General features: G+C 42.5%; 1 protein-coding gene across 11 annotated transcripts; it reads left to right on the forward strand.

Moving 5' to 3' along the window:
• The first annotated feature begins 1,651 nt into the window (after window positions 1-1,651).
• On the forward strand, window positions 1,652-12,846 carry CLK4 (CDC like kinase 4). Of its 11 annotated transcripts, XM_065848837.2 has the most exons (15): window positions 1,684-1,938; window positions 2,789-2,844; window positions 3,854-3,913; window positions 4,467-4,624; window positions 5,650-5,875; window positions 7,073-7,163; window positions 7,559-7,625; window positions 8,803-8,919; window positions 9,020-9,186; window positions 9,281-9,375; window positions 10,446-10,575; window positions 10,912-10,994; window positions 11,508-11,587; window positions 12,321-12,408; window positions 12,490-12,846. In XM_065848837.2, the coding sequence occupies exons 3-15, from the start codon at window positions 3,860-3,862 to the stop codon at window positions 12,625-12,627; spliced, it is 1,494 nt and encodes a 497-aa protein (XP_065704909.1). In that variant the 5' UTR covers window positions 1,684-1,938; window positions 2,789-2,844; window positions 3,854-3,859; the 3' UTR covers window positions 12,628-12,846. The 11 variants fall into 11 exon arrangements, with proteins under 11 accessions (XP_071670832.1, XP_065704915.1, XP_065704913.1 ...); XM_065848836.2 differs by lacking the exon at window positions 2,789-2,844; XM_071814728.1 differs by lacking the exon at window positions 2,789-2,844 and having other exon boundaries at window positions 1,722-1,785.
• Window positions 12,847-23,394: the final 10,548 nt, after the last annotated feature.

Below are 23,394 nucleotides of genomic sequence, written 5' to 3' on the forward strand. Positions count from 1 at the left end.
AGTAGAAACTCATGTGTCGGCATAAGTGGTAGAGTTTGTAACATTAAGCATCTGCACCACGTTGCTCCTGTGTGTTCCTTCCATTCAGCACAGCCTGGCTCTGCCCGCCGTTACCAACCCAGGACTTCTGGACTGTGTACGTGGTGTCGCTGACTCCAAATCTCGCAGAAATGGGATGTGCTAACCAGAGAGAGAAAAACCAAAACCAATACATCTTTAATTAACAGAAAGCAAGCACAGCACTGCACGTACTGAAAGACAGGAATTTTTGCCTCTGCCGTTGAGTCTTTCAGAAACTTTGGGCAAGGCAGACAACCCCTGCTTTAAATTTCATATCCGAACAATGGGAAAACTAAATGAGATTTACGTCTCCTGAATAGCTGCTGTGAGGATGGATCACCTGCTGTTGTAAAGCATGTGAAAGAGGGACCATACAAAATGGCATTTTGAAGCGAAGGTGTTGGATGTAGCTTTTCATACAGACACAAATGTGTCCCATCAGGATAATTATGCAGAACTGTAACATATTTTGCTGCACGAAGCAATCTAAAACATGGCTGCATTGTGTGTTACTCTCTTCTCAAGTTGAGCACACATTTGGTGTTGTAAAGTCTAATTAAACAAGGAAACATTTCATATAAAAAACAGTAAATACCATAAGGGTTGACAGCAGAAGTAGCTATAACTGCACTCAAATGAGTTTCCTTCCCACTTTTGTAAAGATTAAATTTCTCTAATTCGATTCTTCACTGTTACAGATTATTCCTATCTTAAAAACGGCCATTTCTAGAGAGGCTGTTGCTTTGTTTGAACTACATAACCTGGTCATGGCCAGTGAATTTCTCCTTTCTCCGTCTCTGAGATACCACTGAAATTCCAGCTGACATCTCTCTACTGCTGGGTCTCCACTGCCACCTCCTGAACAGGAGCGAAAATTCACTGCTTTCAATACTGCTTTTCTTTTGAATGTCTATAGAGGTATTTTTGACAGCACTTTGTTCAGCACGAAGAGCAATAGCTGAAACTACTTCACAGCCTGTCTATAAAGGCTACTTGGTATAAAATTTGTCGTGAGGCTTTTGCTTCGCAGTGAAATTTCTTTATGTATATTTGATGTGAAGGTGGTACAACCTTTATATTACCATTTTTCTTCTTCAAAAAAGTTCAAAACAAAAAAACTTGCAGACTTGGGTAGATAATCAATTTTATTAGTTTTATTTGCTGTCAGCATCACGCAGGAATGACCCCTCCCTGGGCTCAACCTGAGCGAGCTTGAAGCCAGGCCTAGCGGTGGGATCAGCCTGGACACCACATCTTTTAAACACACTCGATGAATTAATTGAGAGCAATTAACTGGCAGTGTGATTACTGGACCGTTCGATTAGGAAACACCCCACACCAGAGCGGGCAGCCCCACAGCTCGGTGGTCGCCTTTGAGCCCGGGCTCACTGCTTGAACCCCCACGTGAATTTCGGTCCCAAGCCCGCAGGCCCTCGATTCCTTGGAGGCTTCCCCCGAGATGGGCGCCGGGAAAAGCCAGCCCGAAGGGAGTGGGCAGGGCTGGGCGGAGAGAACCCCATTCCCCCACCCCCACCTCCGCTAGGGGGCGGCCTTTGTCCTACGTCCGCCCGTTGCTCCGTGCGTCTGACGTCACAACGCACAGGAGCCACGAGACGGAGAGAACGAGCCGGGAGGAAGCGGTTTCTCCGCGCTCGGCAGCGGCCGCCATTTTGTTTGTGTGCGCAGGGCGGACACGGGGATCGCTCGCCTTTTTTTTTTTCAGCTGTAAGTGGTGGAGGTAGCCTTCTTCCTCTGGATCTTTTATTTTTCTTCTTTCCGTTATTTTTCCAGGGGGCCGAAGCAGCGGGGAAGCGGAGGGGGCGCAGAGAGTTGGTTGAGGAGGGCTGCTCGCGTCGCCTCCGCGGCCCGGGGAACAGGGTGAGCATAGAGCCTTCCGTGACGGGTTGGTTGGGGAGGCCTTAAGGTGGGGGAGAGATCCTCCGTGCAGGACCCCCCTGGTCAGAGTCTCGTGTGGTGGAGAGGGCCTGTGGGGGTGCGAGTGGGGACTGGGGGGTCTGGGCTGGGGCCTTGGGTGCGGTGGGTGCTTTGGACGGGGGGCAGAGGGACGAAGCGGCCGCCCACCTCGGTTATTCAGCCCCCCCTGCACCGAGGTGTCTGGCGCCTGCCCAGATGGCAGCAGAGACGGGCCCTTCCCGCCCCCCCCACGGCTCCAGAGGCCTCCCGAGGGAACACAGGAGGGGAAGGGGACTTGGTGGGTTGGGGCAGTGGGTGTCTCCTGTGGGACATGCTCCTGCATGTCGGTCCCCTGGACGCTCAGATCGGCCCGACCTGGTGAACTTTGGTCATCTCAAAGGAATAAGCCTTTGACCTCCTCTGATCTGTGCAACCTGCCAAGTTTTCAAGGAGAGACATTTAGAACCTGCTGTGTAGGCAGCTTATGGCGGACTTTTGGGGCCTTCCTGAGGCGCTTTATACGTGGATCTTTTACAAAAGATCAGTGGTTCCTGTTTGAGAAACCTTATGGCAAAATGTGGGAGTGAAAACGGCCTGTGGTACAGATTAGGACCAGATGCTGTATAGGAATGCATACGTTCATGTCAGCTGTCAGTATTGCATAAGTGTTTCAGTGCATTTATTTAGAGGGAGTGCATAATAGTAAAAAATCTTAAAGTGGCTCCTACTGTGAAACGGGTTGTAGCCATTTTGAGACTCACAGAGACCTATTCTAACAATTTCCTCCTTATTTACATTAACTTGTCTCATTTAGGGACAGAACATATGACTTCCATCTTGATTTCAGTAATTCTGAGTACTTGAGTGTAGGTAAGCAGCAGTTAAAAGCTAAACCTTTCCTCCAATTTCCTGTGCCAAATATACATCTCTCCACCCCCAAGTCCCCTTCTGCAGGATGCTTTAATGGTGATTTTAGTTAGATATTTGTCCACTCTACAGCATTATTGCAGCCTGCCTTCTGCCAAATGGGAGGGGGAAAGGCAATCATAAGTGAAATTGTCAGTTCACCTGTAACAGAGTGTGTGGGGGGAACTCTTCACCTCACAAGTAGAATAATTGAAATGTGAGTGTATTTCATAATTCGAGTTATGTAGGTTGAAAATGGCTTTGGAGCTGAGTAAGAAGAGGAGAAATTCAGGCATGTAAATGAAACAGTAGTAGATTTTTGTCTTTTTCCTTCAGGAATTTTTGTTTGTCGTTCAACACATTAGTATATTTTTTTATTTCTTATTAATTATTGTAAGTGAAGAAGATTTTTGCGAGACCTAGAGCGTGACTGACTCAAAGGTTATACCAGTCACTTATTTTTGCATAGTTTGCCACTATGTTTACATTGTATTTGTATTTTAAAAACTGGTTTCTGTAAAAAAAAAAAAAAAAAAAAAAAAAGGTACAGGTGTCTGTTGTGTGTTTTGTAGTGTGTTTTTTTTTAAACTGCCAGCCTGTCACAAATACTACAAAAGTATCAGAAAAACTTTTTCAGAAGAGGCTTGCTATTTACATGCTCTAAAAGCTTCTCTCTTACTTTCTCCAGTTGATCTAGAGACAACTGACATTGTTCTGTGTCAGTTTACAGAATCATGATTTTTTTTAAATGCTATCTTTGTTTCTAAACTACTTTTCTTGCTATCACCACTTACTAGGGAAAGTTTTTCTTGTCCTGTGTTAGTTCCTTCTTCAGAATATACTGAATAGACATGTAATATTACTCTTATTTCCAAAAACTACCAAACAAGAGTAAACAAATAATGGTTGGTTTTGTTATACTCTTAAATCTGCAGCTATGCTTTATTTTACTTTTTTTTTTTTTTTCCCCCAGTTGTGCATGTATCCGTTTGAACACGGAATTCCTGCTTATAACATCCAGCAACGGAAGCTGGTGGGTTTTATCTCTGGCAAATAAGCACCCACATACTTGTATGCTAATAGGGTTCAAAACTATGGCTCATAGTACTACAGAGTTATTTGTTAATTTATCAGAGGTCACTGTGGTTGTTGCTAAAACTTTAAATGTGTCTGTAAATCGATCTGTAAGAGGAATTTTTAGATTTTACTTCCTTGAAGTAACTTATGTACAATATAGGTTTTGTCAGAGAGGATATTTGAAGATTGGAAATTATTCTGTTTAGTCACTTGAGAGTTTACTTAAAACAGGCTTTAATGACATGTTTGAAGTTATTAAGTGAAGATGAGTTGGCCTATTTAATCTTGCCTTGTGTTTCGTAACAGCGTTGCAGTGTTAGGATGAGAAAACTGTCCACTCACCTGAAGCCAAAATAATGTGGTGAGGAAAGCTGAGGAAAAATAATTATTTGAAGAAATGCTTCTTTCTAGTTGTGTCATATTTGATCAAACTACAGAAGTGGACTCAGCGTACAAATACCAGTGTAATCATTCTGTCTTTTTTTGTGTTTTTGTTGATTTTTCTTTAGTGGCAGATGCGGCATTCAAAACAATCTCATTGTCCGGAATGGGACGACAGGAAGAGTTGGGATCAAAGAAAGCACAGTAGCAACCATAAACGGAGGAAAAGGTCCCACAGCAGTGGACAGGAAAGCAAGCACTATAAACCAAATCCTATTTCAGAAAGGTATAATACTCTGAACTGAGTAGCACTAATGTTTCTTATCGTATCTAGAACAAATATGATTTCAGAATGAGGTTTTGAGTGCCCAAAGCTGGCAATTTGTTAAGATTTGGCTCATTAAGACAAACTTAAGAGATAACTGGTTTTGTTAAAACAGTACCTAGACCATTAAATAGAAATTCTTTAATAAAAACAAGTAAATGTTACTAGCTTGTTTCACTGTTGTCAGTTAAGTATTGGTATTCAATACATTCAATATTAAATTTCAAGTTAAAGTATACATTTTCATTTACTTAATGTGAACGAAAGGAAGAGAAGGTTTGTTTAATCATTTAATACAGTGGTGAGTATGAGTTTCTCTTAATAACTTGGAGGTGGTTTGCTTTTTCTCTCATACTACTTTCACTGGAAGGATGTGTTTTTCTGTTTTTTTCCTTGAGAAGAAGATCCCATGGAATTATTTATGCTTATAAAATGCTGGAAGGGGTAGGTGTATAGCATGATGGGGGCTCTTTGCCTCAGCAGCTTTCTTAAAGGGTTCTCTTTAATGTGCGGAAGATCCTTGATCCAGATATTCTCTGAGGTTTTTAATGTTTAATGCAGAACACTAAGAACAATGCTACTTCTCTCAGTCTCCAGGTTTTGTTTTTCACTTTGAGCTTTGGAGCCATAGAAGGGGATTATTGTGATATTGAGAGCGATTTATCCTGTGGCTTTGGAGATTGTAGTTGAGTTCCTCAGTATATTTTAGGAACTGTTTTTCCTTTTTGAGTCTGAGTTTCTTACTATGCAAACTGTGGACAGATCATATGTTGTTCATGTGGATGACTGCTGTGTATTTGAGACTGACAATGTTGTTATATTCATAATAAAGTAACATCAAAAGCTCCTCTGTTTTTGGGGAGGGAGTCAATTAGAAAACATTCTTGATGTAAAGACAGATGGTATGTAACTCAGCTCAAGTCGCTTATCTTGTTGGAACCTCAAGTTTTTGAAGTGGAGAACATTCACTTAAAATATATTTTCAGTCATTATTTGGACGATAGAGCCATAAATGAAAGAGACCATCATGACCGGAGATATGTTGAGGAATACAGAAATGACTTCTGTGAAGTATATGACCACAGGCATTATCACAGAGACTATGAAAAGAGTCACCATCATCACTATAGCAAATCCTCTGGTCGGAGCAGGAAAAGTAGTCATAAAAGGAAGCATAAGAGGCATCATTGCTCCAGTCACCAATCACATTCGGTATGAGCAATTTTTAACTTTATTATTAATGAATTAGTGATAATAGACTTCTTAAGTGAGCACTAGAACTTCAATTCCTGGTCACAGTACTTTTAAGAGGTAGTATATTATTAAAAAGGGCTTGTAGCTGAGTCCATTTATGAGCATATGAGTATGTTCTTTGTTGAGACTTTTGGATCAGAGTTGGGTGGGGGGTGGGGTTATCATCAGTACTAGTTATACACTGGGAACATAGGTGGCTGATAGTTAAGATCACTGGGATTACTCTGAAAAATGGTATCTTGAAATTGAAGACAAGTAACTATCCTATTTCAAAGTACAGTTATCACTTTTTAGTTTTGCAGCATAGTGAACTATGTTTTTGAGGGTAGACTGTGAGATGTCATCCATCCTATTACTAAAGTAATTGAAGTGGCATGCCCTTTTAATGTTAACTTAATCGGAGGTATGAAATATGCATGTCTGGTAAATTGATAAGAACAATTCTATACCTGATTCCAGAAAACTTTGATAAGTCATGTACCTGGCTAATGGCAGCTAATATTTTACTGAAGATGGGATAAGTTTGGTGCTTGCTGCCTTTGAAGGCATGCTCTCTCAATTTCTCATTATTGGCATGATGCCCACTGATACATATTCCAGGTGTTTTATGTCACATTTCTGCAGAAGAAACAGCAAGTTATATTAGCTTATACAGCAAATTAAGGACCTCGGCGTAATTTTTCTTCTCTCTAAACACGAGGGAAGTAAAATTACTCAGTAGTGTTTTGTATTTATATTACATGACGAATATGTTTTAAAAATAGAAACATTTCACCTGACTGTAAGTTTAGATATGTAAATATAAGTACTGTTTTTGGCTGTTTGCTAGCAAAGTATTAGAAATAGTGATGTTGCGTTCTTAATCTGTCTTCAGTTAAACTGCTGTTTGAGAAGCAAAATTGTGTTGTTTTTTCTGTTGCTTTATCACTTTTAAGTATTTATCTGAAAATCTGTTCCTTGCCATGTTTTTCTTCTGTAACATAAACTGTGCCCTGTGAATTTCTGGGGACTGAATTTGAAATTGCTCCTGCCAACTGTTCGTGGCCGTGTGTAACTGAATGCCTGAATATCTCCCCGCTGAATGAATTGCGTATTCTGACCTGAATTCACTGTGATTGATATTGATTGACTGGACGATCTTGGTGCCGTTTCCAGAAGAGTCACCGAAGGAAAAGATCCAGGAGTGTAGAGGATGATGAGGAGGGTCACCTGATCTGTGAAAGCGGAGACATTCTGAGAGCAAGATGTATAGAACATTTTTCAACACTTTTTAAAAACTGTTCAGCAAAAAATCTGTTTAGAATAGTATGTCAGAGGAGGGGGGCTAAAGAGATCTTCATTGCTCTTTTTGTTCTTTTTTTTTGTGCTTTTTTTGTTTTTTGCATATCTTCTTTTCTGTAGAATTTAAATACTGTGTTCAAAAAGTTCCAATTAGTAAATGAATTTGAATCTTGAGATTAGAACAAGAGATAGTTTTTTAGCTAACTGTTTTCATGACACCTGTCCAATAAAGTAATGCATTCAGATGCTGAGATTTAAAGTAATTATGCTTTTGTAATGGCACGTTTTTAAATCTACATTAATAATATTAATTATTTTTTAAGCAGTTACATAATTCTAACTTATGTTTGTTCTTTTTAGATGAAATTGTTGCAACTTTAGGAGAAGGAGCTTTTGGAAAAGTAGTGGAATGCATAGATCATGATATGTAAGTTTTGGTTATTTTTATAAGTGGATCTCATGACAAAGGAGGCTCCTTAGCTCAGAAATTAAAGTTCGGGGATGTTTTCTTCAGAAGGAAATTAGAGTTCAAATAAAGTGTTGCATTATAGTTAAGAAAGGAGTTAAACTGTTTTTGAGAGCTACCTTGTTGTTTGCTTACTTCTGGCTGGAAATTTTGAAGGATTTTCGGGTGATACCAGTCTGTTTCTGGTTGGTTTTGAGGTTCTTCAGTCATCTCTTCCAGTACTATAAATGTTTCTATTTTTTTCTATTGCTCCAATGAAAGGCCCTTGCGTGGTATTGACTTTATACAAGATGAGGTATAGAGAAATAGTTTTGGTTACTTTGTTTTTCCTCTAAGCTTTTGAGAATCTAATCTTTAACAATAAACTTCCTTGACCGTGTTTATGTTGGAAAAACATGTGCTAGAGAGGGTTTCTTCCAAAACCAAACCTTTTATGTCTATACTTTTTTGTCTCTGTACAAGGTGTATAACTGCATGGTGCAAAGTACCATTTACTAAATAGATGTAATCTGCCTGTGTTGTGAGAGGAGACGTTCTTAAGTCATGAGAATCAAAATACAGAAACAATTAAAAATTGTCTATCAGTGAATGCGTAGAATGAACTGTGTGCATCTGTGTTCCATTTAAGTAATAGCCTTACAGTTGTAATGTTACACTGAGTGCAGGTCAGTTTTTACTAGTACAAAATACTCAGAACCTAAACTTCAGAAGTTACTAAATTCCCATGGTTCTGTAGGAGTGCTTGAAAAAAGCCAGAGCAAGTTGTGCAAATTGAAGGAAAAAAATGATGCATTTTTGCAGTACTTTCCTCGAATGAGAACTTGGGTAATTTTTTTTAATCATCTTGCAGGTGGATTCTTGATGTTTATTCTACCTTAGATGAAATAATCAGACTGAGAAGTAGTTAATTTAGCATATACTATGAGTATTTGTCAAAGGAAACATTGATACTGCCTTTTTTTTGTAACAACAGTTCTGATTAAGTTCAGTGTGCTTAAGTCAGATTCACTTAATCCAACTCATAATTCTCTATGACCTTTAATCTTCTGTGTTTCTTTTCTTAAAGCTGAGCTGCTTTGGGGTTGTAGGTATTTGACAATAATTGATTCAGTTTATGACGCTTTACTTTCTTTTAAAGGAGAGGAATGCATGTAGCAGTTAAAATTGTGAAAAATGTTGGTAGATACCGGGAAGCAGCACGTTCAGAAATACAGGTTTTGGAACACTTAAACAACATGGATCCAAGCAGCAATTTGTAAGTATGGAATTAGAACAATCAGCATACTAAGGATTTGCAGAATATAATTACTCAGTAAGTTGAGTTTTCATTTGTTATGTTTTTTCTCTTTTTTAAGCCGCTGCGTCCAGATGCTGGAATGGTTTGATCATCATGGCCATGTTTGCATCGTTTTTGAGCTACTGGGACTTAGTACTTACGACTTTATTAAGGAAAACAGCTTTCTACCATTTCATATTAATGACATTAGAAATATGGCTTATCAAATTTGCCAGTCTATAAACTGTGAGTAAAGCTTAAGTTTATCAAATATGTTCTTTTTCCTGTTTAGGAAATCAATGTGTTAATATGGAATACTGTTTTTTTTTTTGCCTTGTAGTTTTGCACCATAATAAACTAACCCATACAGATTTAAAGCCTGAAAATATCTTGTTTGTGGAGTCTGATTACATAGTGAAGTACAATGCCAAAATGGTAAGTTTGTTCTTTGTTTCTCCCAACTTGAATTAGGCTATTTCTGTTTACATCTGAACTTCTCTTTAAAAAAAAAAAAAAAAGTGTAGAAAGGTTAAGTGATTATGTTTACTAGAATTTTCTTCGGTGCTTTTTGAGATGTACTAACTTTCTGCTGAGTAACTTTGCTCTAAGTCAGATGAAACTTTCATCTAATGACTAGTTGAGTTATTTTCTGTTTAATGAAGTTCTGGTATTCACAGGGAGAATTGGGTTAATGGTTTTGAATTTAGCCAGGTTTTTTCCTTCATATTTCTTAAACCATTGTGGAATCCCTTTATAGCATTTATAGCATTCCTGTGTTTTGAGAGAAATGTCAGATCTTGCTTTCTGTCTGATCGCCGTGGAGTCTGACGTGCCTGTCAGTTTTACAGTCCTTGGATTAGTAGCTAAAATGAATTTTCTATTTATTGTAAACATGGGATGTCGATCATTGGGCAGAGTTCTAATTGGTGTGGGCCATGAATAGAACTGTTCTTTATGAGTATCTTCCTTTTAAGTCTAAGCAAACGAAAACATAGCATTAGGATAAGAACTTGTGGTACAAATGACTTCTAGCACTGGCAGAAATACAGATTTCTTTTCATGTTGCTGCTCTTTTTTCAAACTATGAAAACTTTATGGAGACAGAAAAGCAATATGGACTTCAGTGCATCTAGTTTATGCATAGAGCTTGGTTTTATTTTTATTTTAAAGTTAAAATTACGTAAATGAGTGTATGTAACAATGGATAATAAAAAACAAGACAGATGTAATTAACTCAAGTTAACTTGAAGGTTCACAAAAAAGGAGCTCTGTTACTGTGGGAGAGGTCTAAATTCAGATTAAATCCCTTTGTTACTGGCTTCTCTTTCTTGAAGCTGGAGCTGAATAGGAATGTATATATTTGGAAGGAGTGTTTTGTTACATAGGTTTAATTTTTAGTGTTTTATGTTAACTGGTATTTTGAAGACAAGATAATGTGATTAATACCTTCTGCCTAACCATACTTTTAAAAAATACTAACAAATAGTATTTCAATTTTCCTACAGAAGCGAGATGAGCGTACTTTGAAGAACACAGACATCAAAGTTGTTGATTTTGGAAGTGCAACTTTTGATGATGAGCATCACAGCACATTAGTGTCTACAAGACACTATAGAGCTCCTGAGGTTATTTTAGGTGAGTAAAGAGTTCTAAACCTTCTGACAGTTAATTACAATTAATTCAGCTGGCTTTACTTCATAAACTGGAACAGTTGCTTGTGGCTCTGATAATTCAGTCATCTTCCATAGATGGTGATGTTAGAATTCTTAAGAGTAAACAATAAAATAAATACTCTAAAACATTCTAAAGTATTTTAGAGTCCATACATGTTCCTCTCCTGCCGAGATTTGAGGAGAGGTGTAGACAGGAAGATGGGCATCAGTAATGCATGGAAAGTGGGAATATGCTTTGTGGATTACAAGTTTTGAAAAGATACTAAAAAGTAAAACACAAACTTGGCTTATTTTGCAGCACTGGGATGGTCGCAGCCTTGTGATGTTTGGAGTATTGGTTGTATTCTAATTGAGTATTACCTAGGATTTACAGTATTTCAGGTATGTACATAAAGTTAAATTGAATGTTTTCGTTACAGGCTACTGATTTTGAATGTTTTAGTGACCTTTCAGTGACATGTACTTAACTGTTGCTGTAAAAGGCATAGCTTTACAGGCTTTTTCAGCATAACATGGATGAGATTGTAAAGACAGCATGCATATATGAAAATGTGGTCTCTTGAATATCTCCTTCAGACTATTTTAATATATCTGTTCTGGCTTTTGGGATGATGAAGCCTGCCGAAAGTCTGAAGATACCGCTGGAATTAGGAGTAAAGAAAACATACTCGTACAAACTTTGCTTTATGAACTCTGCTGTTTGGGGGTCGTCTTAACTGTGTGAAGTGCTATGTAATGAGCTGCATTGCATAATCTATTGGTAATTTATGGTGATAATGTATAAAGATACTGTGATGGTATTCCAGCAGATGTCTTGTTTGTAGATGAGTGTTGTTACCAACTGCCTGAGAATAGAAAAATGTGATAAGTGAGTTCATTGCTTTTTCCACACAGACACATGATAGTAAGGAACACTTGGCCATGATGGAAAGAATACTAGGGCCTCTGCCAACTCATATGATCAAGAAATCCAGGTAACTTCATTATAGGAGTAAAATGCCTAATATTTTCCTATTATAAGAGAAATTTTAAAGTTTCCATTGTTAGTTGTGAGCTTCTAAAGATAACAAAGAGACTTCCACGCTTCTTGTTACCTATTAATTAGTGTGTTGCAAGAAATGGTGTCACATTTAAATGAATTAAACAGTTGACAATAGTCTTCTTTTCTGGTTGTAGTCTGAGTTGCCAGCAACCAAAGTTGCCAGCTTCTTGAACAGAAACTGAGTATGATTATTCTTAAGACTGTAAAGCTGAATTTGGTATAGTCACCAGAACAGTATTAGACACAATTTAAAGACATTTGGGAATAACCTGGTTTTGTTAAATAGTTGCTAACCACTTAAACTCTGCAGACTTTATAAGAAATTCTTATCAGAGGTTGATTGACAAGCTGTCTTTTATTACTAGCAGAAGAGACCAAGTTTTTATCTTAAAGCATCCATCTCTTTAAATGTTAGTAATGGAAACTGTTTTCAGTGATTTTGTTGATTGGAATACTGCAGGGCCTGTTTTCTAAATATTGTGACAATGGTAATAAAAAGCAACATGTCTCTGTGAATAACTATTAGCTAGAAGAGATGTTAGCTCCTAAATGCACAAGGATATGCAGGAAAACTTTTATGGTGTTTCAAAACTACTTAGAAAAGCGTCTGCCACATTGACTTTACACATTGACAGTATCTTAAAATTATTTTCCTTGTCATGCAGAAAGCATTATTTTCGTCATGACCAATTGGACTGGGATGAACACAGTTCTGCAGGGCGATACGTTAGGAGACGCTGTAAGCCTTTAAAGGTATGACACAACATTTTTATGGTGCTGTTATATTTGCAGTTGTGAAAGGTCTTTCTAAAACACTTCCTTTTTTTCCTTCAGGAATTCATGCATTGCCAAGACACAGACCATCAGAGTCTGTTTGACCTTGTTCGCAGGATGCTGGAATATGATCCCGCCAAAAGAATTACTCTTGATGAAGCCTTGCAGCATCCTTTTTTTGAACCATTAAATAAATAAAGAAATTTAAAGATTCTATATGCTTCTCCAGGGAGATTTCCTAGACTGTGTCAGTCAACAGAGATTGCATGAAACTTTTGTAAACTTTAAATTATTTTGTACAGTTAAGTCTGTAAATATTTACATATGTTTTGTATAACTGTTACATTTACCTTGTTGAACCATTGTAGTCCTATGGGTATCAAAGTGAAAAATAAAGGTAATTTTCATTTTTGAAAATTGTTTTATTTTTGAAGCTGTACCCTCTCATTTTGCAGATGGGGCTCATTAAGCATCTCACTTGAGGTGAGGATTCACTGGGCCTGCTGAATGACTTTTGAAAACTTGGCATGTTTTTAACTACCTTCCTTTTATTAGTCGTAAAGATTTGAAGGGCTAAGAGTACCTAATCATGCTGTATAATACTTTGTGATAACATTCTGAAAAATGGTTTGAAAGTGTACATTCAAAGTGGGTTTCCTTTTCCCCAGATTTTCTGTTTAAACAGCGTGCATCGCTTGGTGACAGGCTAATTAGCCTCTGGAGACTTGCTTAATGCTTCCTTTCAATGTTAAGTATTTATAGGTAACTTTTTTGTTAAGGTCTGAAAAGTAACATTTCATAGTTTCAATATTATTTTCATTCACTGAGGAGCAGCATTTTCATGATAAAGTTCTTAGAAGGATTGTGCTTTCCTGGAACAAAATGCAGAGAAATACTGCCTGCCACAGAACTGTGGCATATTTAAGCCCTTCTCTTGTAATGGTGACAAGATCATCTTGAAGTCTTCAAATATGTGTTTCTGTGGAGCTTGGTCTCTAATTACTGATAAATAATCTTTGCAGCTGAGAAACTGTCATCAGGCTATAAAACAGGAAGGAGGAAGGGTTCTCATTTGTGACTTCTGGAACTCGAGCACCAAGTTGAGAAGAAAATGGCACTGCTTTGCAAGCTCCATTGATGTACTTTGGTAGTTTTTGCTCTGCCATGTTTATAAGTTGGTGATTTCTAGGTCTTACTCAATGCCCTCTTAATCCACTTCACACTGTGTGACTGGCTAGTGGAGCAGGTGGAAGGGAAGCTTTCATGTTAGGGTTCATTCAGGCAGGCTGTTGGTGGAGATGCAATAAGCAAGTTATGGCCATTTATTTTTCTGACAGTGCAAACCTTTCTTAAGGAAGGAAACAGTAAATACTTTCAGCTCTGCAGGAGCCTAAGTACAGGTTCTGTGCTTGTTGAGTAGGTCCTAATGCATAGAAAGATTTTAAACTTGGTGTCCTTGTTCCACTGATGTGGAGGAGGCTTAATTTGCAAGAGGCTCCAGACGTGCATATCTCTGGCTTGGGGGTGGAATATACTTGGGATGAGACTTTGAAACCTTATCTTCGTAACCAGTGCCACCTCCTGTGCTTGATGATGTAACAGACACCTCTCTTCTTAGGTTGTTCACAGCATTGTTTCTTCTCTGTGTGATGGAAAAGTAACAGTTAGTATCATCCAGGTCAGCTCGGTAGGACTGAGGAGGATGGGAGTGAATTCCTTGCCTTGCTGCTTCCCACAGAACTTTGATCCCACACTTTCAGAGGCAAAGGGAGGACTTGGCTGAGTGTATCAGCTAAGTGATGCAAATCAAAGGCAGATGGGGGGGGTAGAGAGTTTATATGCTGCTATAACTATAAAACTGTAACTATAAAACAGTTCTGTCAAAATTAGGAAAAAATTGTGCACTCTTGCTTGAGTATTCTAGGCTTTGTTAATGTTAGCTGTTAAAAGGCATGGCACTTGCTAAAGGAGATAAATGCTAGAAAAAAATGTATATTTTAAAAACCTGTTTCAACTCACTTCCCTTCTTCCAGTAAACTTAAAAAAATGAGCAGCATCTGCAGGCTTTGCAGCATCTACAAAAGATGTGTTGGTGTGAAGGGGCTGGTGTCCAACATCACTGGGACTCCCTGGTGGGGCAGCACGGAGCCGTTGGCAGCCGAGCAGCAGCCAGGTGCCAGGGCTCTCTGTAGCAGCTCTGGTTTTTCCCCTTCTCTGGGCTGCCCTCAGTTGTTCTTACTAGGGAAGGATTTTTACCCATCCCCCACCCCGCTTGTCTTGTTAATACACGAATATAATGAGAGTAGTTTGTAATCTTTGCATATTTGGAACAAGCTAATACGAACTGCCCGTAGCTGTTGGTACATAAATTAAAAGATTCATTCCTGTCTTTCTCCACACTTCTGATTTTTAGCTATTGTACCTTAAAAATATGATTGTAAATCTGAATGGTTCAGCCAGGCAGACCAACTGCGCTTCTAGCAGCTCAGTTGTACGTTTTACTAAACGTGCATGGTAGGACAAAGTAAAGGTGTCTCTGAAGTGCAAACGGTGCACGGGATCCTGAACTTCAGAAGCGGAGGAGAGCAGGGAAAGGGTTGAGCTGCAGGTTAAACTTCGCAGAAAGTGGGTTGAGAGTTCTGGGGGAGAGGGCTTGGTATCTACAGTTGTGATTTTCTTTTTACAGCTTGCCGATATCTCTGTGGGCACATCTTAGGACACGATGCTTTGCACCCTAGAAGCTTCCCTGATGTGCTGGTACTGTGAATGTGCAATCGATCTCAGAGCTGGTAAGCGAAGCCTTAGCAGGCTGAGGGGAGGGGAAAAGAAGGTAAGGATGAGGTTGGTCACAAAACCCTTGAATTTTCTTCTTTGTATCTTCAGGCATGTGGAAAAAAAAAAAAAGCAGGAAATAGCAAATGATACAGATTTGCCTGGCTAACTGGTGTGGAAATAGTGGCTACAACAAAGCAGTGTGTGTATCCAACACCGCAGTTTAGCTGTGTGCCTGCATGTGCTTTGCTAACAGACACTAGATACTCATACCACTCCTACTAGTTTTTTTGTAAGTCTGTCCTTTGTTTCACTCATCTCTCTAGAAGAATTACTCCTAGAAGGGCAGGGTCTAGGAGGCAGAGAGCACATTTGGATATGTACCGTATGTGCTCAGAGTCTAGACAGACTTTAAGTTATCCAAAGATGTTTTATAGGTGAGTTAAGACTTGACGTGATGCAATATGTAACAGACGAAAAGGCGAGGATGTTTGGCTAAGTTTATAGGTACTTAGTGCTTATATGCACGTAGTTTCTCTCATTCAAAGGCTCCCTAAAGCAGATGGGGTGCTTTATTGTGATAAAATCAGTATGTTACAATGCGTGGTGGAAGCCTGCTGGGCTTTGCAGATAAGGTCCCTTTCCTGAAACAACTCACAGCCCGAAGAGGGCAACAGGAAGAACAAAAACCCCCAAAGCTGACACCTTACAGGTCGTATTCCTTAGGAGAGGAGAGGCCGTTTCCCACCTCCCTGTCCCCGCGGGCCTGGGCGCAGCCGGTGCCCCGTGTCCCGGCGGGGGCAGCTCGCTCCGGCCGCCCCGGCCCCACTGGAGGGCGCCCGCGGCGGCACCGCGGCTTGCCCTGCGCGGCTGCTGAGCGCCTCGGCAGCTGGAGCGGGGCCGCGCCCCCTTCGGCCGAGCACCCTGCACCCCGGAGCTGCGACTCCGGGGGGCGACGGGCAGGCGGGGCGGGGGAGCGGTCCCCGCGGGGGGCCGGGCAGCGGAGGTGGGATCTGCTCCGCGTAATCCCCCATGGGGGGCGGCGGGCCGCGCTCGGAGCATCCCCCCTTCCCCAGCGCGGGGGAGGCGGCGGGGGAGCCGCCACCCCCCGCTTCCTCCGTTTAAGACCCGGGCTGGCGGGGCGAGCTGAGGAGAGCGGTCGCTCCGCAGCTGCCGGCCCCACTTCCGCGGCGGGGCGCGCAGCGCACGGGGCGGGCGCTGGATGCAGGGGGAGGCGGGCGGCAGCCGAGCGGGTCCCCGCGCAGCGGCGCGGAGCGCGGCGCGATGAGCGCGGGCAGCAGCGGCGCCGCCACCGCGGCGGGCACCGCCACCTCCGCCCTCTGCCTGCTCCTCTCCCTCACCGCCGTGGCCGTCTGCCTGCTGCTGGGCGCCAAGACGGCGGAGCTGCAGGGGCGGCTGGCCGCGCTGGAGGAGCGGGGCGCCGCCGGCCCCGGGCCGCTGCTGGACGCGCTGCAGCCCCGCGTGGAGCAGCTCTTCCGCGAGGTGAGTGGCGGCGCCGCCCCGCAGCACCCACGGGCAGGCAGCACCCACAGACACGCAGCACCCGCGGGCGGGCGCGCAGGACCAGCCGCACCGGGACGGGAGGGAGACAGACTTGGGAAAGGCGCTTCGGCTCCGCTCCGGCGCGGGGAGCCCGGGGCTCGTTCCGAGTGTCACCGGCTTCTTTGGAAAAACTTCCTCCCTTTTAGCGAGCTTTTCCCCTTTTTATTGCTGTTTGCATTAGTCAGACTGTAGGGCGAGGTGTGGCAAACCCCGGCCCTTCCGATGTAGAAGAGAAAATGCCCCAGGTGGAAAAGCGAGCGGTGTAATGTTTGAGAACATGCGACTTATCTCCCTCATTCTATTCACTGGCAAAGGTAACCCGAGCACTTAAATACTACTTATCTTTGGATGTAATGGACTATAATTTCCTTGTTAGAAATTTATGAACATGATCCCTGTTATCGGGACTGTCTATCACAGGGTATCATGTGGTCCAGCAGTGCTGAACTGATTTATGGTGGGTAGAGAAGACTAGCAACTAGTTGCTTCACTTTCAGTCCCAGGGTTTTCTGAAATCATTCAATAAAGATTTCAGTGCTGAAAGATTTCTCCTACTTGGAGAACAATTGTCCACACCAACGCCCTTCTCCACAACTAAACCAAGTCTCCGGGAGAAGTTACGCTTGATCCCAGGGTTATGTTTTTCCCCAGACTCTGGTGTTTAGGTTTGGGGCTTTTCACAGGCAAGGGGGGTGGGGAGAGCTCCCATCGCTCATAGGAAGCGCTTGAAGATCCCAGAGCTGGTTTGCTGAATTTGTGTAAACAGTAGTTCATAAAGTGCAGCAGGATTCAACACGGCTTATGGGGCTGCGCAGGACACTCCAAGTGATTGATTCTGACATCTGGGGAAGGTTTTACACTGGGATTTTATTAGTGGCCTGACCAGGGTGCAAAACAGGGTGTACATTAAAATCGTTAGAGCCATGAAGCCTCAATCATGCAAAAATGTATTTGTAGGCAGCGCCTTCCAGCTGTGAGCAGCTCTGGGGATTCGAGGGGAGATGGAGGCAGTACGGGGCTGATGGGGAGACGATTCCTCCTTCTGCATCAGTTATGGGGATGGTATTGCTGGCACCGCCGCAGCGTGTCCATTCTCCTGGGAACTTGGTTGCATCGATGTGCCTTGAGAAAAGGGAAATGTTAAAAAATATTTTTGTGAAAACCCTGAATACCAGAACAGAGGGGTGCCTGCGAGGCACAGTCACAAAATCTAGTTAACGTCTTTTCTCCAGGCAGGAATTAGCCTGCCAGTCGTGGCAGTGGTTCTGTTCCAATTACTCCAATAAATGTGCTTAGCAATGGGAATGGTTTCTGTGGCACTGCCTAAGATCATGTGCAACCTCTTGCTGAGATTTAGTTAAGTGTGGAAAGCTTGTTTTGTACTGGGAACGCTCAGATGGAGATTGTACAGGGGAAAATAAAGCAAAACCACATAATTGGGCTTCTAATGCAAGAGTGAGCTTGTTGAAACATTTAGTATGACCAAACTTTTGTCAATACTGAAAGCAAATTTTGAAATGAGTAGCAGATTCAAGGAATGCATGGTGGTGATTGTGCTATCTACTAATAGTAATTTGAAATTTAGTTATTCATTTATGTTAAAGTTCCAGAAAGTGTCTGTTTCTTGACCAAACTCCTCTCCGTTACGTAAGACGCCTCGCTTGTCAAGCAACTTCTGTCCTTTCTGTTCTTGAGAGTTTCTGGAGAGCGAAAGAATATTTCCATCATCGTGAATATCAACTGGTGCCTGGGGTCAGTTTTTTTGTTAAATTCTGTGTTGGTCCTCCTTTGAAGTTTACCACAGCTTTTCAGAAGTGAAACCAAAGCTCCATACGCTCCCTGTGCATGACCTGGCATACTTTGTTCTCTGTTGCTACCCAAAAAGCATTACTCCATATACCAATCTAGGGGTTTGCTGGCGTAATTTATGGCAGAGCTGCATATAAAGGGCAGCAAATATAACACCAACATGCTGACTCTGTTGCTTTTAGTGTTGTTTAAATGTTTGGCAAGTAAAAGAGGATAGGAAATAATAAAGGAAGGGTGAATGCGTAGTTAAGCCAATGAAAGCCAATTTGGACAACTAAGATTTAGTTTCTGGCCCTGTGACAGGCATCCATCTAACTCTGGAGAAATTGCTGAGTTGAATGTGGTGGGACCTTGCCCTTCCCTTGGCTGTTCCCTTAGCAGGATGTGCTGCAGGGTCCTGCTTTGATGCCCTCCAAAGTATTTCCAACAGCATGGTCCGAGCGTGGCAGCATCTCCACTTGCTCTACATCAAAAGCCCCAATTCAAAGTGTGTAATTTTCATACTGGAGTGAAAACCTTAACGGGAGGATTATAGAAGCATCCAGTTGTTGTAAACAAAGCTGGACCGTTTTATTCACAAAGGATTTATTGTCTGCATTAGGCAGAGAGTGTCCAGATTAATCAGTTTCATGACAAGAACAATTCAGTGGGAGAACAGAGGACTTGCTCCAGGATTCAGGACCAGTGCAGATTTCTTCTGCTGTTTCCAGTGACGCCAGCTGGACTGAAAGCATGGAAGAAATTGGTTTTGTTTCTACAAGCATCTTCATCATTCATACTACTTTAAAAATAAACAGATAAAAATTTAGACTTCAAGTGGCTGTCAGAAAACTCTCTTTAGATACTCTCTTGCCACTTTTTCTTGAGGAAAGCCCGTTTTGCAGAAGGCAGCTGGATCATTCTGTTCTTTACACTTCTCTTAAGACAACTTCTCTGTCAGTGCTATGAAACCAGGTTGATACTGTCAGGATCTCTTACCATCACAGCCGAGCAGCTAGGAAGGAACACATAGGATTTCAACAACTGATAAAACTGTTTTATCTCCAGAATAAAAGGAAAACAACCTAATTCACAGGTAGCCTAATTCCTGAATAGTCCACAGTGTTCAAATATTTGAACGTAGCTTGGATCCTCAGCTGTGTAAAATTCAAGTCCAAACACCCTGAATCCAATAAGTACTGTGATTTTTCTCTCTTTGAAATTTGGGACTCCAGTTATCAGATTATTGGTTTCTCTCTTGGTAAATACTTTGGGTGAGACAGGGCATTCCTTGAGGACTGAGGGAGCAACCACTGCGGGTGAAGGTGAGGAGTTCCCGCCTTGCTGGGCTGCCCCAGCCGTGAAGCACTATGCCTGAGCTAATACAACTTACCTGTCATCAGGGCTTATTAACTTGGGCTTGGCAGTGTCCTAAATACAGGCACGAACATTTTGGTTGGCTTAGAGAGCAGGCAGAGTGCGCTCACATCTGTCTGCAATATGCCACGTAGACATTGCTTTAGTTTTGTGAATTTTTACATGTTCTTGTAGTCCTACTGAGGAGTTTTGCACCTTGGAGATGGAAACACTGGCCCTTTGGGGGACCTGGGTGTGTGTGAGCACCCCGGTCTCATTGGCAGTGCCCACCCTGCTGTCCTTCATTTCCTCATCCCTCTCCTCTAGAACCTTCAATATGCCACATAGCATGAATTTTAAGTACAAAATCAGCCAAACTGGGTCACGTCTGTTGTGCAAATATCACCCAGCTGGGGGGCTGGGAAGCAGCCTGGCAGTCAGATGCAGCGGGGCTTTCCCCCGGGCGTTTGTCTTGCGATCGGGGCGGCCATGGTGGGGCAGAGGGGTTCTCTGCCCCAGCGCCATTCCTGCCACCAAACACGCTGACTTCTCACCATGGGACTTCTGGTAGCTGCTCAGGATGAATCCAGCCCGTGGTGCTTGGCACAAGGGACTTCTGGCAGGGGCAGAAGGAGCCCTCGCCTGCCCTGCACACAGGGGGTCGGCTGGCCACCTGCTAATAAACACTGAACATTTTGTGTGCCACTGTGGCACGAGGGATCCAAAGAGGTTGAACGTAGCAGGGTGGAATTATTACCTCTCATTGGAAGGGAGCGTGCTGGATGGTTTAGCTGTTGGCATGCACGTGCAGACTGCCTTTAGATCAAATGTATTCTCTAAATAGCTCTTTTTATTCCTCCTCCAAACAGAAACTGGGTGAAGGACTAGCAAAGCTGCGGACGGCAAGAGAGGCTCCCTCAGACTGCATGTGCCCCCCAGGTAGGTGCAAACATACCGGCACGGCCAACACCAGACTGCTCAGGAGCGCCTGCTCGCTGGACCAACGCCACTGAGCTCCTCCTCGCCTATTTTATATATTCCTCTGTATCAAGGAAAATGTGTTAAAAAGTGGGGTTTTTTTTCCAAGTTGTCGCCCTCTCTCGTGCTTGAGACTGCTAACTTCTTCCATTGCCTTGCTTTGGCCTGTTTACAGATAAAGGAGTTTGAGGTTTGGACAAAAGCGACGTTTGGCTATAAGAATAAAAGAACGAATAGCTTTACTCGGTTGTGAGCCCTGAGTGTTGGGCCAAAACAATTTAGAAGTAGTAACAAAATCACTGGGGCTTAATGCAAGTGTGATAATTAAAAGCTGCAGCCTCGCTGCCTTTTAGGAGAGCAGCGACTTCTCCAGCGCTGCCTTGCTCTATGAGAGCTGCCACTGATTGTTTAAATTTCCTCCCAGAGTTTAATGAACTTCTTAAACTGTCAAAACTTCCTGTTCTGCTGTGGAAGTGCATGCTCCTTGGAAACAATAAACAGCTTAGATTAGTTTGTAAAGGAATCTAATTTATAGAAATGCTCCGTTAAGTGCTTTGCTCTCATGAATGGCATGAATGACTGGGCTGAGGAACTTCAAGCCTTTTCTTTTTCCACAGAAGTAGTGGAAGATCGGTGAAAGATGTGCAGTTCTTTGATGGAAGAGAATACTTAGGCATGTTACAAAGCCTTGCAAGCAGCAGATAGTTCAATTCTGGTTTTAAAGATTAAAAAAACCAACCAAACAAACCTTGAATGCTGCTTGTAGGTGCATGAAACACAAATGGGCAGTCTCAGATTTTCCTGAGATCCTGGAGATTAATCTTACTAGAACACACAGCATTATTTCATACATGCAATACGAAAAAAGATGGACTTTTTCTCCATAAGATGATGTGTCATAACCTTGGAAATATTTCAGTAACGATGCTCTTGAATGTTCTGCTGCAGTTGTACTCATTGGTTTTCAAGTGGAAGACTCCCGTGAGCATCCTGTGTATGTTACTGCTTTATAACCAAGCCCTGTCAGCTGAGAAACAAATCGTGCTTGTTTTCAGCTCTTCAGACAGTGGTGGTCAAATTGGTTTTCTCTCTTCTGATGCACAGACCCAGCCCAGTCCGTCAGCCTCACGGGCTCTGTGGGCTGCGTCTTGCTCCAGTCTGTGCAACCGGGGCACTGCTGGTGCGCTTTAGTGGTCAAGAGGCTTTTCCTTTGCTCTGCAGAAAGCGGTTGGGATTGAGGAGGCTCCTTTGTGACCAGAAAAGTTTCAATTTGGTTCCGGGTCACCGAGTTTGCTGGTTGCTGCTTTTGAGAGATATGGGGGAAGGTTTTCCCACGTGCTGCTGAAATACTCGTTACAGTCATTAGTAACGAATGCCAAAGCAATTTGTGAGGAAGGAGAAGCGATTCCTGGTGGGTGGGACATGTTGTGGCTGCTCCTGGCTCCCGTGGATGGGGAGGTAAGGCGAGGATGGGCTGCCGAACTGCCGTGAACCCTTTCAGCTATTTTTGAGCGATCAAAGGAAACTTCAGATGTGTTTCATTTTTTTCCTGTTTCTCCCGAAGAAGTCTGAGTTGCCTTCTGGTCTGTAGTTAAAGAGCTTGGTCTGGAAACATCGTGAGAGCTTGTGGCCCTTACTGGCATTTACTGCAGAGCTACACCAGGTCACAAACAGCTAAGCTTCAATTAGCCTCTGTGCACCAAAAGTGTAGCCCCTGGGGAAAGGAAAATTCCCCTGTGGAGGGGATGGAGAGATGCTGCCAGCTCTGCATCATGGTCCCTCCCTTGGTGCCTCTTTGGGACGGGGGGGACACGCTCCCCGCAGACCCACGGGCAGCGTTCGGAGCAAACCGCACGCTCAGAGCTCGCCCGGCGAGCTGGGCTTGTTTTAAACAAGATCTGTTTTTCCTTGGAGTGAATCAGTCTGGGGTTTCGTTGGAAGTTTGGAGGATGTGTGGGTTTTTGGGATCACTCTTATAAAAGCAACTTGCTATGCATTAAAAGAAGTTTTGGGCAAGATGATTGTGATCTATTTAAAAGTTAAATAAGGCTCAAGTTATTTTGACTACAGAGAAGCTCTAAATTAGTGCTTGTAAAACAAACAAACGAAACAAACAAATCAAAACAAAACCCTCCATACTTCCTCAAAAATATCCCAAACCTCCAAACCCCCATTCCCAAAACCCAACCCATTTTGTGCTCTGTATAAGTCACCTATTTGGCTATAGGGCTCAACTGGGTTGTTTTAAAGCATCTTGATTTCTACAGAGGGACTCTCTGGGCAGGGCAGAGCTGCGGAGGCGGCTGGAGCCCCAGGGCCAGTGGCCAGCAGAGGGGGCCCGGCTGTTTCGCCAGGGCCACGAAGGCACCTGGATCAAGGAAAATGATAATCATAATTATTTTTTTAAAAGCTATAAAAAGTACTACTCTGGCTCTGATACTGCGCGTGCTGCGAAAAAGTGTCTCTGTAGTTGCTCGCAGCATCTGTGTGGGAACAGCATTGAGCTGA

The sequence above is a fragment of the Patagioenas fasciata genome, chromosome 14 (assembly GCF_037038585.1).
Source record: "Patagioenas fasciata isolate bPatFas1 chromosome 14, bPatFas1.hap1, whole genome shotgun sequence".
Taxonomy (NCBI): Eukaryota; Metazoa; Chordata; class Aves; order Columbiformes; family Columbidae; genus Patagioenas; species Patagioenas fasciata.

Bases quoted from the DNA above. Each gene is read 5' to 3' on its own strand.
- CLK4 (XM_065848837.2), top strand. From the start codon at position 3,860: ATGTATCCGTTTGAACACGGAATTCCTGCTTATAACATCCAGCAACGG. The intron at 8,920-9,019 runs GTAAGTATGGAA...CTCTTTTTTAAG, and splicing joins ATGGATCCAAGCAGCAATTT to CCGCTGCGTCCAGATGCTGG. The intron at 9,187-9,280 runs GTGAGTAAAGCT...TTTGCCTTGTAG, and splicing joins AATTTGCCAGTCTATAAACT to TTTTGCACCATAATAAACTA.